This window comes from Pagrus pagrus, assembly GCF_965226575.1.
Source record: "Pagrus pagrus genome assembly, chromosome: 1".
NCBI lineage: Eukaryota > Metazoa > Chordata > Actinopteri > Spariformes > Sparidae > Pagrus > Pagrus pagrus.
The window spans coordinates 2619337-2634956 of NC_140185.1; the positions used below are offsets into that span (position 1 = coordinate 2619337).

Below are 15620 nucleotides of genomic sequence, written 5' to 3' on the forward strand. Positions count from 1 at the left end.
ACTCATTTGAATGCAGCCTCTCTCATTTGGCCCACACCCCCTCCACTCCATCCTCCCCCATGCTGCCCTCTTTCTCTTTTCTGTTTGCCTTCAGAAGCTGCCGACTAGAGGACAGTGTTCACCCGCTGTCTGACACCACATAAACCAGCTGCTACTCCTGTACCCCCCCCCCCCCCCCCACACACACACACACGCACGCATGCACATGCACATGCACATGCACATGCGCACACACACACACACACACACACACACACACACACACACACACACACACACACACAGTTTGAACATAGAATAGAGAGCAGGCTGGCTGGCAGACTGCTGTTGTTGCTGTTTGTTTGTCTGCATGTGTGTGTGGACCGAGCATAGACTGTTCACAGTAGAGGTTAGTGACCCGGTGACCAATGGCTCCCGTAGTAGAAATACCAAATCTAAAAGCAGTCAGCCTGTATGCAGTTTAGTAGTTTAGTCAAATTAGAGAAGTGCACTGTTGGCTACTACAGTACATCATAGCTGTCATCATGGCCAACAGTGTCAGTGTTCTCTTTGTTCCTTTTCATAAAATGCTGAACTCTAGAGTTATTCAAATTAATCACAACTTGTGTCTGATTTTTGACCAGCCTGGGACCTCATGCTTCCACACTTCCTAACCAGCCAGTTGATCCAAGGAGTCATGCACCAATACATTGACATGAAAAATAATCATGTAGCTGTAACATGTAAAACACCTTGATATTGTGGGGACTATTAACAATAATCTGACAACTACACATGCATGATCCAAGGGTAGATGGTATTTTCTAAAGCGTAGCTACCTATACAGTGACTTGGCGACAGTGATCATTTTTCCTCTGGTCGTAATGAGGACTTTTGTTAAACATATGATTGTTGACGGAGCAGAGGCCCGACGTCAGTTTCTTTTTTTTTGCTGCATTATTTGATAAAAAATAAATATCTATATTACATTTAAGGTGACAGAGGTTTATACTATGTATTTTACTTTTTCCGTGCAAGACTTACTTTACATTTAATGTGCTGGCTGGAATACTATTACTATGTCTCATGCTTATTAGTGTGCTGATTGTGCAAAAGCAAAGGAACATTACTATTACTCACAGTTATTCTTCTTACAATTTCATCTGCCGTATGGACTTTTGTCTTGCTACCAGTACTGCACCATTGCCACATGCAAAAGTACATCAAATCGTGTGGCTTGATCAGGATCGGTGTGTGACGTGAAGATAATATGGCATTCACTGATGGCAGTAGCAGAGGTTTATCTGCTGTGTCTGCATCGGATACACGTGCTGTCTTCCCGTGCACCACAGCCGTAACCGTCTACATGGCTTTGGCAATGTGCTGTGCGCACACATGGTTCGTTTTCAAAAGTCAAAGAAAATGTCGGCAGTGAGGAAGCATTACACTTTCTCAGAAAAAGATTGGTGATTTGCAGTTTGCAACATATGACTCAGTATCATTTGTTGACAAGATCTCCTTGGTGAGAGCCCTGAGACATCTTTTAAGTGGAGGCTGACACAAACCATGGTATTAAAATAACAAAGGCTGCATTATTACAGGCTGTAAACAAATGCCTTTTCTTTTGTGGAGTCCAATCCCATTTTCTGTGTTATGACCTAACTAGATCCCAGATATAAATACTGCTTCTTTGACGTGGATGTTAAACAATGTGCATGAGCAGCACTTGATGCACAACTGATGGAAAGACCTGCTGCTGGAGCTGGACATGAGACGAAGATGAGATGCAGGTTAGACAGAGTGAAAGGGCATTAACAGGGCGTGATCCACTCTGCATGAGATTTTGGAGGAAAACGGACCATGAAGGCCAGGTAGGAGGGCATTCAGCCGTCTGACAGCGGTCAGGTTTTGGTGGACGATGACTTTTTTTTCTTTCATCTATGGAGAAACTCTAACAGCTGGGATCAGGATCAGGTTTACTGGTCGGGTTATGTCCGAGTTTGCCTCTTCTTCCATATGAACTTCGTCCTCCAACCAATTCTGCTACTGAAACTTGCTTCATTGCCCGCAATTTTCACTCATCATTCAGTCATCAACATGTAGAAAAACCTGTTTCCATCACAGACATGTCGTTTTGGAACCAATCAGACTTATACTATTGGCATGATGGCCTCAAACAACAGGAGTTGGCCCACTGAGTCTGTTATTACCTGACCCAAGAAAATCTCTCCTAGTATTTCTCTCCTTTAAATCTGCTGTATTTTTTTCGCATTTTACACCACAAACATAAAATGTACATCAGTGCATTCAGCAGATGTTTTTGGTTCTGATGAAATTGTTATTTTAGGCAAGAGGATCAAAGCTCAAGGTGTACTGTCATGATGAAGTATTATGTCCCAATTGTATGCATACTGCATGTAACAGTATGTACTTAATGTACATACGTACGTACTAAAAAGACAAAGGTATGCGATAGGGAACGCACCCTTGGTTCCGACTTGCTCTAACATCATGCGTACATGGGCAACGATAATCTCAAGAGGTCGAGTCAGCTGCAGTGTTTGGAGCCAGGCGCTGCAGCTGCAAACACCTGGCTGTTGATGGTGTAACAGCTGATTGGTAGATTAGGATAAATAATGAAGATTTAGAAGGTTTAGGCAATTCTGTTAACAGAATACTGTGTGGCTGATGGTGACGTTAGGGAGACCAAATAGCCTACATGCATATTATAAACTGCACACAATATATCATCGTTGTTGTCTATGCTAACATTGTTTAATATGGCCTAATAAATTATCAAGCGAATGTAAAAGAACAACATTTTTTTTACTTTATGACATCTATGTATTGTGTTGCAGAGATACCAGCTAGCTCATCATCCCTGTCCAAAGCTCCCATGCTAGCGATGTAAACATCAAGACTTCCCCAGTGCTCCAAACTGATAGCTGCACAGCCAATGAGCTAACTAGCTAACTGCAGCTACAGTCAGTGGCAGTTTGCAGTTATTCTGGTGATATGCTGTGCCCTATTTGTTTTGAGTATGTATTGGACATATGGCAAATTCTTACATATTGCACCTTTAATGTTAACTAAAATATTAATGTTTTCAATTTAGCATGTTTGTAGTTTGAAAGGGGCATGTCTGCTCAGCAGATTTAAGTATACACAGCAACAAACTGATATGATGCTGATTTACATGAGAATTTATGTAAAATCGAGGTTGATCCATGAACATAATAAACAGATCACCCGTGTAGCATTTTAATAGACTATGGTTTCATAATTAGCAACAAATGAGGACCGAGTACAAACTGATATATCGGTCCAAAAACATTTTACACACTGGAGACATGGAATCCCTAAGGTTGGCTCCTAAGGTTTGTGACAAATGAAACCCAGGCCTATGAATCTGTTTAAGAGGCCGTTATTGGTAAGCTGCAGTCCTAAAGCAAAAATCTTGCTCATTTCTGCTCATAATAGGTCTTGTATTATATTAAAAAAAAAACATATGGACAGGTTAACAAAGTTACAAACTTGTCAAAAACTGCTGTGGTCAGATGAGTCATCCTTTACCATTCTTTATGGAATAACTTGAAACTGACAAAAGTAATAATAAATAAAAACTTACTTAAAATTAACTAATGAAAATCAGACAATGGTTCAACAGAACTTAATATTTTGTTGCACAACCTTTTGAGGCAATCACTGCAAACGAGCGATTTCTGTAACTCATCAACTCATTATTCATGATGATGGAACTAAAACTGCAGCGCAACTAGAATGACTGCCTCGCAGTTGTTTGCCTCCATGCATCAGTGAAGTTGCAGTTTACATCCATATCTGTCCAGACTAATTCTTTATAGCCTATATAGTGAAGACAGATATTAAGTGCAAGTGTGATTCTAGTGAATAATCTCCAGTGAGAAACATGCCATCTTCACCAAGACTATGTGTACAGAGTACTGATAGAGGTTCATCACACGGTGCAACAACAGTCACCTAAAGATCAATATCAGCCAAACCAATGAGCTTGTGTTGGACTGCTGCTGTATGTCTGTTAGTGTGTTCGTGAGTATGTGTTCATATGTTTGGCCAATAAGGCGGATTCTGAAAGAACACAAAAGCTACAAATACAAAAATATGGAGGCTTCACACACACGTTGAACCCAGAAGTACAGACAATTTCTACAACGAGCAGAGTTTGAAAGTGGACATCCAAGATTAGTGTCACCACTCCAGTAAATGTGAAATACGGTCAATCTCCCCTTCTGTTCCTGAGTAATGGTGTTAAATAATGACCTGAAAAGTGCTTTAGCAGGACATTAGGATGTTACAATGAACTTGACCTTTGACCACTCAGATCTAATAGGTTCATCCTTAAGTCCAAGTGGATGTTTGTGCCCAATGTGAGGAAACTTCCCTCCTGCGGCTCCTAAGATTTCATGTTGGAACAGTGTCTAAAAGGATTATTTCCACCATTAGACAATTCTTCCCAAAAAGACAAAAAACTGTAAGCCACTCGTTCCCTTCAACAAAAGTGACTTAACTTTAACAGGGCAGCATGTGTTTGTGTGTGAGAAATTGCCAGCAGTTGTGATTATTGTATAGACCTAATTGCTGATTGACAGCACCCTCTAGTGGCTTGCTGCAGCTATAATCTGCTCCCACTTTTATCCATGTTCATACCAGGTATCTGGGAATTGCCATCACTCAGATTATATTAAAGGATAAGACTGCTGTTATCATGGTATCATGATCATAGCCATAGCCCTCCACTGTTGTCCAAACCACAAATACACAAAACACCTGAGGTACACAACCCCATTAGTTAAATCAAAATACAGATACTCCCAATGAAATGCAGTACACTTTCTTCTACTTTGCAAAAATAATCCATCCACTTGACAGGCGTGGTTTATCAAAATGCTGATTAAACAGCATAATTAGTGCACAGCAGTCCTTTGGAATGGTCACAATAAAAATCTGTGACACTTGTCAGGTAGATGGTTTGTCTTGGCAAAGAAGTGTTCACTAACTGAACTAAAAAAAGGGTTAGAGACTTTCTACAGGACAGATCACAGCATGTAATGGTCAATGGCAAAATATCCACCAACACTATCATAAACACAGGGGTCCCACAAGGTTGTGTCTTATCACCCATTCTTTTTTCCATCTACACAAACAAGATAACCTGCAACATGGACAATATGACACTTTTCAAATACGCAGATGACATGGCCTTGGTGGCTCACCTGACGGACTCTAACAGCCTAACAGCATATCAGCAACAGGTGGACTCACTCACCACTCTCATTGAGGAGAGCTTCTTAGAACTGAACATCTCTAAGACCAAGGAGCTGTGCTGCTGCAGGAGAGTGACACCTAGTGACTCCGCCCACCCACTACTGCAGCCACTAAAGATCAAAGGGCAGGAGGTGGAGCAGGTGGAGGCGTTCAGGTATCTTGGCATTGAGGTGGACAGAACACTGTCCTCTGTCCACACTGAACACACCTACAAAAAGGCACAACAACGTCTCTTCTTGCTGAGGAAAGTGAGAAGTTTTAATGTGAGCAAATACATTTAAACAGTTGTTTACAGATCACTCATCGAGTCAGTCCTCACTTACAACATCTCATCCTGGTACACCTTTCTTTCCGTCAGAGACAAATCCAAACTGTCGCGCATCATCAAACACGCAAGTAAAATAACAGGCACCACACAGTCCTCCCTCTCAGACCTCCACACACAGGCAGTCAGACGCAAAGCCACCTCCATCATACATGACCCCTCACATCCACTCTACAACTCATTTCAACTCCTTCCTTCAGGCCGTCGCTACAGGGTCCCACTAGCTAGGACAAACTTAGTGAAAAAATCATTCATCCCATCCGCCATCAACATCATCAACAATGCACTATAATATCCTTTTTAATGTCCCCATCCTGTATTGTATGTATTGCACTGTATTTATTTTATTTTACTGTGCTGCTGTTTTTTATGTTGTGTGTTTTAACTTGTGCACATCTGGGAACATGTCAAAGACGAATTTCTACTGCTATTTGCAGGAGACAATAAAGTTTTTCTGATTCTGATTCTGATTCTGATTCGGGTTAGAAAAAATTAAGTTAAAAAATGTATACTCAAAATCAGATTAAAGTCATCTGAGTCACATTCATCCATTTAAATTTGAGGTCAAGTATTTCTCTGATCAAGCTTCTTACAAATATGGTCTATTATTCATATCATAACAGCAGTGATGTGGAAATTAGATTAGTGATGACTAGATCAGTGTTTCCCAAACGTTTATCAGGGGACCCACTTTTTTTAAAATGACAAAACATCTCAACCTAATTCACCATAAGCCTTATAATCTCAAGACAAGCAAATTTCTGCATAAAGTAAAATTCATGAACATGTCACTGATACCGCTTTTCCACCAAAATTAGCGTGTCGACACAGTTTTTTTTAAACGCGGGTCAACCTGCTAAAAATCCCCTATTCACCCCATTCCCACTTCCCACAGGCAAGACCTCTGCGATTTTTATCTGAAGCGTTACATTGTACGTCACTGATGTCACGTTTCAATTCACAAATGTGCAGGAAACAGTTGTAACAGAAGAGAAAACAATGGTGAATAAATTCATTTGAGTGTCACAACCTCTGCGAAATGACTCGTTTCGTCCAATAACATTTGGAAAGTCTAGAAGAGCCGCACGATTTAATTATTTTATCCCCCTTCAAGTAAGCCGGGCGCTAAACCGGAAGTTAGCCAGCTTGGTCAGTGATCCAGATATTCTCATAGCTGGGAAGTCGAGCTTTGTTGGCTTTAAAACACCACTGAGCAGCTTTCATAGGAATGTCGCGACTCCAACACTGTGTGCAGTAAATGATCTTGGATAGATGCATCCCAAATTCCCCTTCTTTATTTACGCACCACCACGGATGTTGATAACGTGTCATCACTTCGCGTGGCGCAATTTAGCGTGTTCACCCGGGTCTTACGTTTAGATCAAAGCCGAACCCAGGTCTACTGCAGAGTCAATGACCCGGGTGTAAATGCAGAGTTTAGACATTCCCATTGCACACAAAAGCCCGAACTTAGTGGTTTAAGAGGGATTTTTGACCAGTGGAAAAAGGGTATTAGTTTGGTTTCTGCCTGCTTGCATTGTTGCAATTCACAGACAGAAGGGAAACAACAGGAAAGTGAAGGAATACAATCTTACCAGTCTCTGGGCTTGACTGGATCAGATGATTGAATACAATATTGAAGAATTAACAAGAAGCGTTTTGATATGCAACAAATAAACAATAGGGCCCAAGATCTAATTAGGTTAGGTCTAAAACTAGAGTCAGACCGATATGCAGTTTTTGGGGCAGATGTTGATATCAGGGAGTAAAACATACACACATTCTTTTTGCAGTGATCTCTCAAATGTGGTAATCAAACACATGTGACAAAAAATATGTAATGGAGGCAGGATATTTTATAGTTTTACAATATATTTTATTGTGTAAAATGAACTGTAAGCATAAAACTTTCTTTAAAACCAAAGTCTCATAATATTAAATAATAATAATTTCATAATATTGGCACTCTATCTAAAACCAGAGTTAATGTGTATCTGCACTTAATAGTTTGCCATGTTGTGATGGTTTGAGTAACAAAAATCAAAAGTAACAAAATCCTGATGCAAACGATCCTGCATTCAGATTTTCATTTAATTAAATGATATATAGAAATAGTTATGAGCAATATAGCCATTTTTTGTTGCCTTAATTTTTTGTAATACTAATTGCATAAAATCTTTTGGTTGCAAAGCAAAATACAGGTGTCGGTTAAAAAAAAGAACAACAAAAAAACAATGGAGTGGAGCACAGTAGCACCAGGTGAATATTACTTGAGCACCTGAGCAAATTGTACGTGATTACTTTCCACCATTGCAGAGAAGTAGCATGAGTTCATTCTTTTAGCCACTGTAGTGACTTATGCTATCATCTGTCTTTGTTCTGTGAAGTATTTCCAGAAACAATCCTGGAACACTGACTGCAGTCATCTCAGATTTTCCCTGTTCAAATGAGAACTGTCGACTCCTACATGTCAGACCTTTCCATCAGAATTTCAAGGCAAAGACTACTTACAAACCAACAGTAAGTGCTTCATACTGCAAACCCTTGAATTAATCCACTGCACACAATGACTGATGCCACCTGTGAGACGGACATCTGGGCAGCTGACTAATAGCAGCTTAGCTTCCATCTCTTTTGTCCAAGATGCTGAAGTCAGCTCGGCTCCTCAGCATCAGGAGAGATTCAGAAAGATGTCCCTTCAGAAGTTTTGATGTAGTCCTTGAAGTCAGTTGGGACACTCAGCATAATGCAGACCTGGAAAACACCAGAGGTTAGCTTGCATGCAATAACTGCTTTGATAAAGCAGGATAGTTAGATGTCATTAGGAGTAGGACAAGTTGGTATGCCAGACATTTTCATATTACACAATGTCTACACAGGCTGTGTAGAGCAAGCAGCATGCTAGCAGAGCAGCAGAAGCTTCAGTGCTCCATCTGTGTCTGCACGTACAGTATTGAGTGCAGGGCACCTGTGTTTTGGCAGCAGTTAGTGCCATGTACACAATCACTGTAGTTATGGATGTAAAACAGAAGAATATAATCTTGAAACATAAAAATAAGCTTCAGGTTATGGTTACGTCTGTATAGAATGAGTTGATACACAGCCTGTGTAGACAGCAGAAATTGCTGTGTTTCTGTCCTGTCGGGCGAGCATGAAGGCCTACACGCAGTGAAAACGATAATTAACACACCTAAATTTAGGAGCATCATTTAATGCTCCTATGGCGCAATGCAGTTATCAGATTTGAAAATGCCAACACTACAGAATCAGCAGTGACAAGAGATTTCACAGAGGTGTGAGGGCACAGCGGTGCGCTACATCTCTGCTGTGATATCTCTTTCTCCTTTATAGTTTGTTCCTTTTAACTCTCTCCAAACGGGTACCGCAGCTAAAGTTAAGCAGTAATGGTCACTGGGTCCTCATTTGATGCTCCAAATTTGATTTTGACGTGTGTTTGGCCATTTAAAACAGTATATGTACTTCAGTGCGTTTGACTCTTAAGAACGGAACACATAATAGTTTTTTTAGACATCTGAAATTAGTAACTTGATTTAGGAAGCACAAGTCATTGTGAATCAATTTCACCTGACACAGTGGTGGCACATTCCAAAGTGGGCTAACCCAACTGGCTTGCTGGCCCTTTGCTGGAGCAGGGTTATTACATTTACATTTAGGGCATTTAGCAGACGCTTTTGTCCAAAGCGCCTTATAGTAATTCATACATACATTCATACAGTGGCCAATTATGCAAGGTGCCGACCAGCACATCAGGAGCAGTTTGGGGCTCAGTATCTTGCCCAAGGACACTTTGACATGCAGACCAGGGGAATTGAACCAGCATCCTTCTGATAACAAGATACTGGCTCTACCCCTGAGCCACAGCCGCCTGGTTATCCTGGAGTTTGTGGGGTTATCCTCTGAAAATCTGCTAAATATGGGGGTACAAGGTTCCAGAGTGAAACAGGGCTAAAATAAACACTGGATATTCTAGAATGTAACCATTAGTCATGTGTTCCAATGGACATATTAACCCAGAGCCAAAACAAGTCAAATGTGGAACGTATGGTCCTGGGCCAAGGTTTACCCTGGATTTACAATGTGTGTGTGAAAACCCAGCTATAATGATAAGCAGTGTAAAAAGTCTGAGTGTGTTGCTAACACAGGATCAGCAGCTGGTGGGAAACCCTTCATTATTAGCAATTACAGGTAAATCGAGTACCTGTCTGAACTTGGCACGAAGTTTCTCCATGTCTTCCTTTAGCTTTGCAGACTGCGGATCAGCATGGGGGGAGTTTTGGATCAAAGACAGGAGGGACTCCAGCACTTTCATACGCTTTCTGACAGCACACACACATACAGACAAAAATGTATTAAAACAAAAACTTGATAGCTCTACATCATTCTAAATTTTAAACTATCTATAACTGCCTAACCATAATTTAAGATCACTACATCTGGGATCCGTATACCATCGTACTCACTCATAGATTCAAGCCACCTTAATATGCCTGATTGTCTGCTATCAAGATCCATGCATTATTCCCTGAGAAATTGATCAAAATGTCAAAAAATGCCCTATCTGGCAACGTTAAAGTGAGAAAAAATCCTGGATCTGTCCCATGGGGTCTATTCTGGGTTGAGACCCATCCTCCATCCAAGTTTCCAGGAAATCAATTCCGTGGGTCATGTTGCATGGCCATATCTGGAAAACAGCTTCTGAAAATTCTCAAGCACCCGTAGTACATGGATCACTGTGTCAGCTTGATTTGATTGTTGATGATTCAACACAAGACAGGATTTTTCTGTTTTTCAGGGTGAACCATGAACATGTTTAGATAACGATTTTAGATGAGAAAGTATGCCGTTTTAGAGAAACCCTTACCACAGTGTTGCCAGACTGTAAACATCAAACTATTGTACCAGAGGATAAAAATGATTGCATTTTGGGGGAAATGATTGTACGTGAGTCATAACCTATTGAATAAGCTGGTGTAAATGCGTAATATTACAAAACACTTTTGCATCTTTTGATGTGCCTGCAAATTCACCAACATGTTTTTTTAAAACAAGCTGTAGCTCATGTTGCATTGGAGGGGTGTCCATAAGTCAATCAGTGGTAACAGCCTACCATTATAAAATACAATTTTAAGACAGCACGAATGGAAGCCTGTTCATATTCTGCATGAAAACAGTTAAGACCATAAGGAAGGCTAATTAAATAAACAACTGGGCTTACCTGACAGTTTCTTCTTGAATTATTGATTGTACATCTTACAGGGGGCAAAGTTATCGTACAAATATGATGATTATCTTACATCTAGCAACACCCAACCATTTCTTTTGGTGTTATTATTGAGTAGGCCCAACTTACTGCATTAACATTTAGTGAATTTTCATATATAACAGTTAAATACCAATATAAAGTAAAATACACAACAAAAATAAAATAAGTGCACTTAAATAAAGAACCAACCCTCAAAAAAGAAAGACAGGACCTCAATTACAACTGTTTAAAGTCTGATGGACACAGAAACACAGTTTTCAACATTTATATTATAGCAAGGGTAGGCAACCTTACCACGCAGTAATTCAACCAATTGCACACTAGCCAGAAGTCTGCAAGAGACTTTTTTGGAAATGTTGAAGTCTCATCTTTGTGGTAAATTTCCTCTTTCACAGCCATTGGCAGCTGTGCAGCCTTTTCTTACCTCAGCAAAGGAGGTTAGGTTTTCACCTGTGTCCATATGTTTGTTTGTGTGTAGGCTAGTTTGTAAACAGGATTACACAAAAACTATTGAAAAGATTTTGATGAAACTTCGATGGAGGATGGGTCTCGGCCTGGAATAAACCCCAATCTGGATAAAGGGACGGATGACAGATTTTCTTTCTCACTTTCTTAAACATTATCAGATAGGGCGTTTTGATGTTATGGTTCATTTCTCAGAGAATAAGGCATGGATCTTGATGAAAAAAATCTGGCGTATTTAGGTGGCTAGTATCTATGAGTGAGTACAAAATATCAGAATAAGTAGGGGACTTTGTCCCATTACGCAGTTCATTCAGCGTAACATGATCAAGAAGACATTTAGAAATTAAATCAGAAACTCAGTCATGTGACAGTCTGTGACATCATTAAAAACAGCCCTGAAGATCCCTATGGTGCCACAGAAAGGGGATTTTTATCTCTCCATAATATTTGATATTGTCACCTGTTGTGGTAACCAAGGTTACAACACTGAATGTCATTGAGTGAAATGCCAGACTAAGACCAACTGTTAGATTTCAGAATAAGCACATGTTGTAATGTACCGCTGCCTTGTTTGAAGATGAATTTCATAACTCTAGCGTGTGCATGCTGTAAATTGTCTCGGTGCTGCACCCCACAGTTTAGTTCCACTTTTTTTTTTCCATCAACATCAAGCTACTAATCCACACTTTCAAAATAAATTTTTGACATTTGTGAATAGATTAAAGAGATAAAAATCTCAATTCTTATGTGAATTGATTTTTACCATCCCCTATTAATGAGCAGTCTATAAAATTGTTAAGGTTATAGTAACTAGTTTAATAACAATATCTTACAAAACAATAATAAATGTTAATTATGCTATTATCAACCCCTATATAGTCTTATTAACGTTAACAAGCATCTTATAGTGGCTTATTCACAATTAATTAACGCATATTAAAAGGTCTTCAATCAATATAAAGCGTTACTAGGCCAGTCTGCCGTCACATCTAGAGGCTGCAGAAAAACAGGGGGGTTTGTTGTTGGACTCCTCTGGTTTTGCATTGCTTCGGTGATTGACACATCTTGGTGATGCTGTCTGATATGAGTTAGCTTTTGAACAACACCGATACACCGCCCTCATCCAATCCACTACTCGCTCTCTCTCTGGAATTTTCCCACAGCTGATTTAAAGAAGGTGGGCAGGGCTTTAGCTCCAGTCGTTGTCTCACTTCTTCGTCTTTTGTTATTGGCCTCTTCTTCTTCAGTTTAATGGTGGTTGGAAAACAACTTTTAGGTGCATCATGGCCACTCTCTAAATTGGAGTGTGGATCAGAGCGGTTTACTGACATACACTGGTCAGCTCCAACATTAAACCACTGACTGGTGAAGTGGAACGTGGCATCCACATGAATTCCGAGACCCAAGGTTCCCAGAAGCACACTGCATTGTAACAAACTGATCAGTGTTATTCATTTCACCTGTGAGTGGTTCTTATGTTGTGGCTGATCGGTGTATGCTCTCGCCATGGTGTGACACTATTCCTCGTATGACTGCATGGCACCAAACTATGACATCAATACTGTTTCAGTTCAGGACAAATACTTGTACCTCTACTGCCTACTGCTTTCAAAAATGTTGGATTTAAGTCATTTGCATGATGCACGTAGGTTATAAGATGTACAAGAAAAACTATTAAAGTCTCCATACGGAGTGCTTTGGTAAAAATGGAGGAAGAAAATGACTTTTCCTTCCTGAGGACCTGTGGAGAACATACCTTGACTTGATATCTGTATTCTGTTGGAGGAGACATTTCCATGTGATGGCGAACCCATAATAGAAGGAAATCTGTAAGAAGTTAGAGAGCAAGGGACAGTAAACAAACCTGGGAGCCCAAAGAAATTTAAAGCAACACAACCTTCTTGCACGGTAACTCAGTTTGTGAGGACAGCCTGCTTTAGGCGGATTTACACATGTGCCATATTCCTTCCATTTCTTAATGATGGATTTAACTGAACTCTGGGGGATGTTCAGTGACTTAGAAATGTTTTTGTATCCATCCCCTGACGTATACTTTTCAATAACCTTTTCACAGAGTATTGTTCTTTTGTCTTCACGGTGTAGTTGCAGCCATGGATATTGATTAACCAGTGACACAGGTGTCTTTATACTACAATCACTGGAGACACATTCACTGCACTCAAGGTGATCTCAATTTCACTAATTGTGAGACTGCTAGCACCAATTGGCTGGACCTCTGTTGAATTAGGTCAGTCATTTTAAAGGTGGTGAATATTTATGCAATAATTTATTTTACACTATATATTACATTAACTGACATTACTTTGTAGAAATATGTTTCCACTCTGATATCTAAGAGTATGTTTTTGTAAATTCTCGTCAAAAAGGCCAAATTATATTGACCATAATTCCATTTATAAAAGCAATAAAAGGAGAAAAAATCTCAAGGGGGTTTATCCTTTTATAGGCACTGTATATTATCAGCAACTTTATGCTGAAAAACGATTTTAATATTTAATGTTCTATTCTGAATGAAAACAAATAATTAAACTTTATATAAATACATATTACACAGTACACCATATTAATCCTAGCACAGGTCACATACAGAGAATGGATACATTTGCTGCTGTGCTTTGCATTAACTTTTCCTGTCTTATAATTATAAAATAATTCTGAACAGGCATATTTGCGGTAAATTCTTCGTATGACAGGACCACTTTGGCGCATGTGCAGGACGGATCGGGAGCCGGCACGGGTCGAGTACATAAATCTGTGATCTCATACTATAGTAGCCTACTGACATGCGCCCCTGAGCAGCTTTCATAGGAATGAACAGGGGCCGGCGTCCGACAGTGCATCCAGTTGTCATCATAGGTCCATAGGATTCGGGAGAGTAAATATCAAATAAGGAAACGATGTACTCTTATAATCAAGCAGTCATGTTCCGTAGAAATTGTACTAACTTTTACATCAATATCAAATGAAAAGTACACCGACACATCGGTCTGGTGTGACTGGTAAATGCTTACAGTTAACGTTAAAGCACTTAGCCAATTCGCTGTGTTGACTCACCTCAGTGGACAGCTTGGCCCCATGAGAGGCTCCATGTCTGCGGCCGTCCTGCAGTCCTCGGCGGGCCCCTATCTCAAATCCATCCCGGTAGCCCTCTCCTCGGAACCTCAAAAACAAATCACACCCTCACTTAATGGTTGTTGCGAGACACTTGTTTTAATATGATGGACGCTGTCGAGAGGAATAAAAACGACATCATTATTGTAAAAAAAAAAAAAGGAAAAGAAAAGAAAAGAAAAGAAAAGTAACACTATCGTCAGTGTCGAAACCTCTCGTTCGACACAACATTCAGCTCGAACTTCTTTCATTCCATTTCTACAGATGGCCTACAGCCGACTACCGTCCATTGACTGTCATGAAATAGCTGCTGTTTCGTGTTTCGGCTGTGTTCTGAATTCAGAAACTACTCGTAGTAATGATTCAGTAGAGGCTTTCATTTACTAGATAGGCACATGCCGTGGTAAACAAGACAACATTGGACTGCCAGACGACTCACCTTTCATCCGCCATAATAATACTGTCAAATAAATCTTCACTTCCAGACCCGCCAGCCATCTTCTCCGAGCTATTCTGTAACAACTGTTACCAAAGTTTCGACAGTCGTGCGCGCTAATACCTTTTTCTCAACACAGCTGACTGGCTACCGTAGGTTTCTCTGACCGCCGCTAGCTGTTCGGTTTCCATCGGTTTCCACCAACCGGTCCTGCTTCCTTCATCATCACAGCAGTACTGCCCCCTAGGAGTCTGGAGGTCTTCTTCGTCATCGTCTTCTTCTTCTGTTGGTGTTTTATAGCGGTTGGCAAACAACTTTTAGGTGTGCATTACCGCCACCTTCTTAACTGGAGTGTGGATCAGAATGCCTATAATACGACTACTGGGAGAGGGTCAATACAAGAATAAAATAAAAAATAACAAATAAGCAAGGAAAAACGAATAATAATATTAATACTACTACTACTACTACTACTACTACTACTACTACTACTAATAATAATAATAATAATAATAATAATAATAATAAACAAACAAAAAAAACATCAGAGTTCAATAAAGAAACATCAGAGTTCAATAAAGAAACATCAGAGTCCAGTAAAGAAACATCAGAGTTCAGTAAAGAAACATCAGAGTTCAGTAAATACACATAAGAGTCCAGTATAAAAACATCAGAGTTCAGTGAATAAACATCAG

At 40.0% G+C, this 15620-nt stretch overlaps 1 protein-coding gene across 1 annotated transcript; it reads right to left on the minus strand.

Annotated features, from left to right (window-relative positions):
• Positions 1–7444: 7444 nt before the first annotated feature.
• On the minus strand, positions 7445–15162 carry lto1 (LTO1 maturation factor of ABCE1). Its single transcript, XM_084361626.1, has 5 exons — positions 14929–15162; positions 14433–14538; positions 13114–13184; positions 9828–9945; positions 7445–8362 (listed from the first exon to the last, which is right to left on the minus strand). The coding sequence occupies exons 1-5, from the start codon at positions 14985–14987 to the stop codon at positions 8291–8293; spliced, it is 426 nt and encodes a 141-aa protein (XP_084217752.1). The 5' UTR covers positions 14988–15162; the 3' UTR covers positions 7445–8290.
• Positions 15163–15620: the final 458 nt, after the last annotated feature.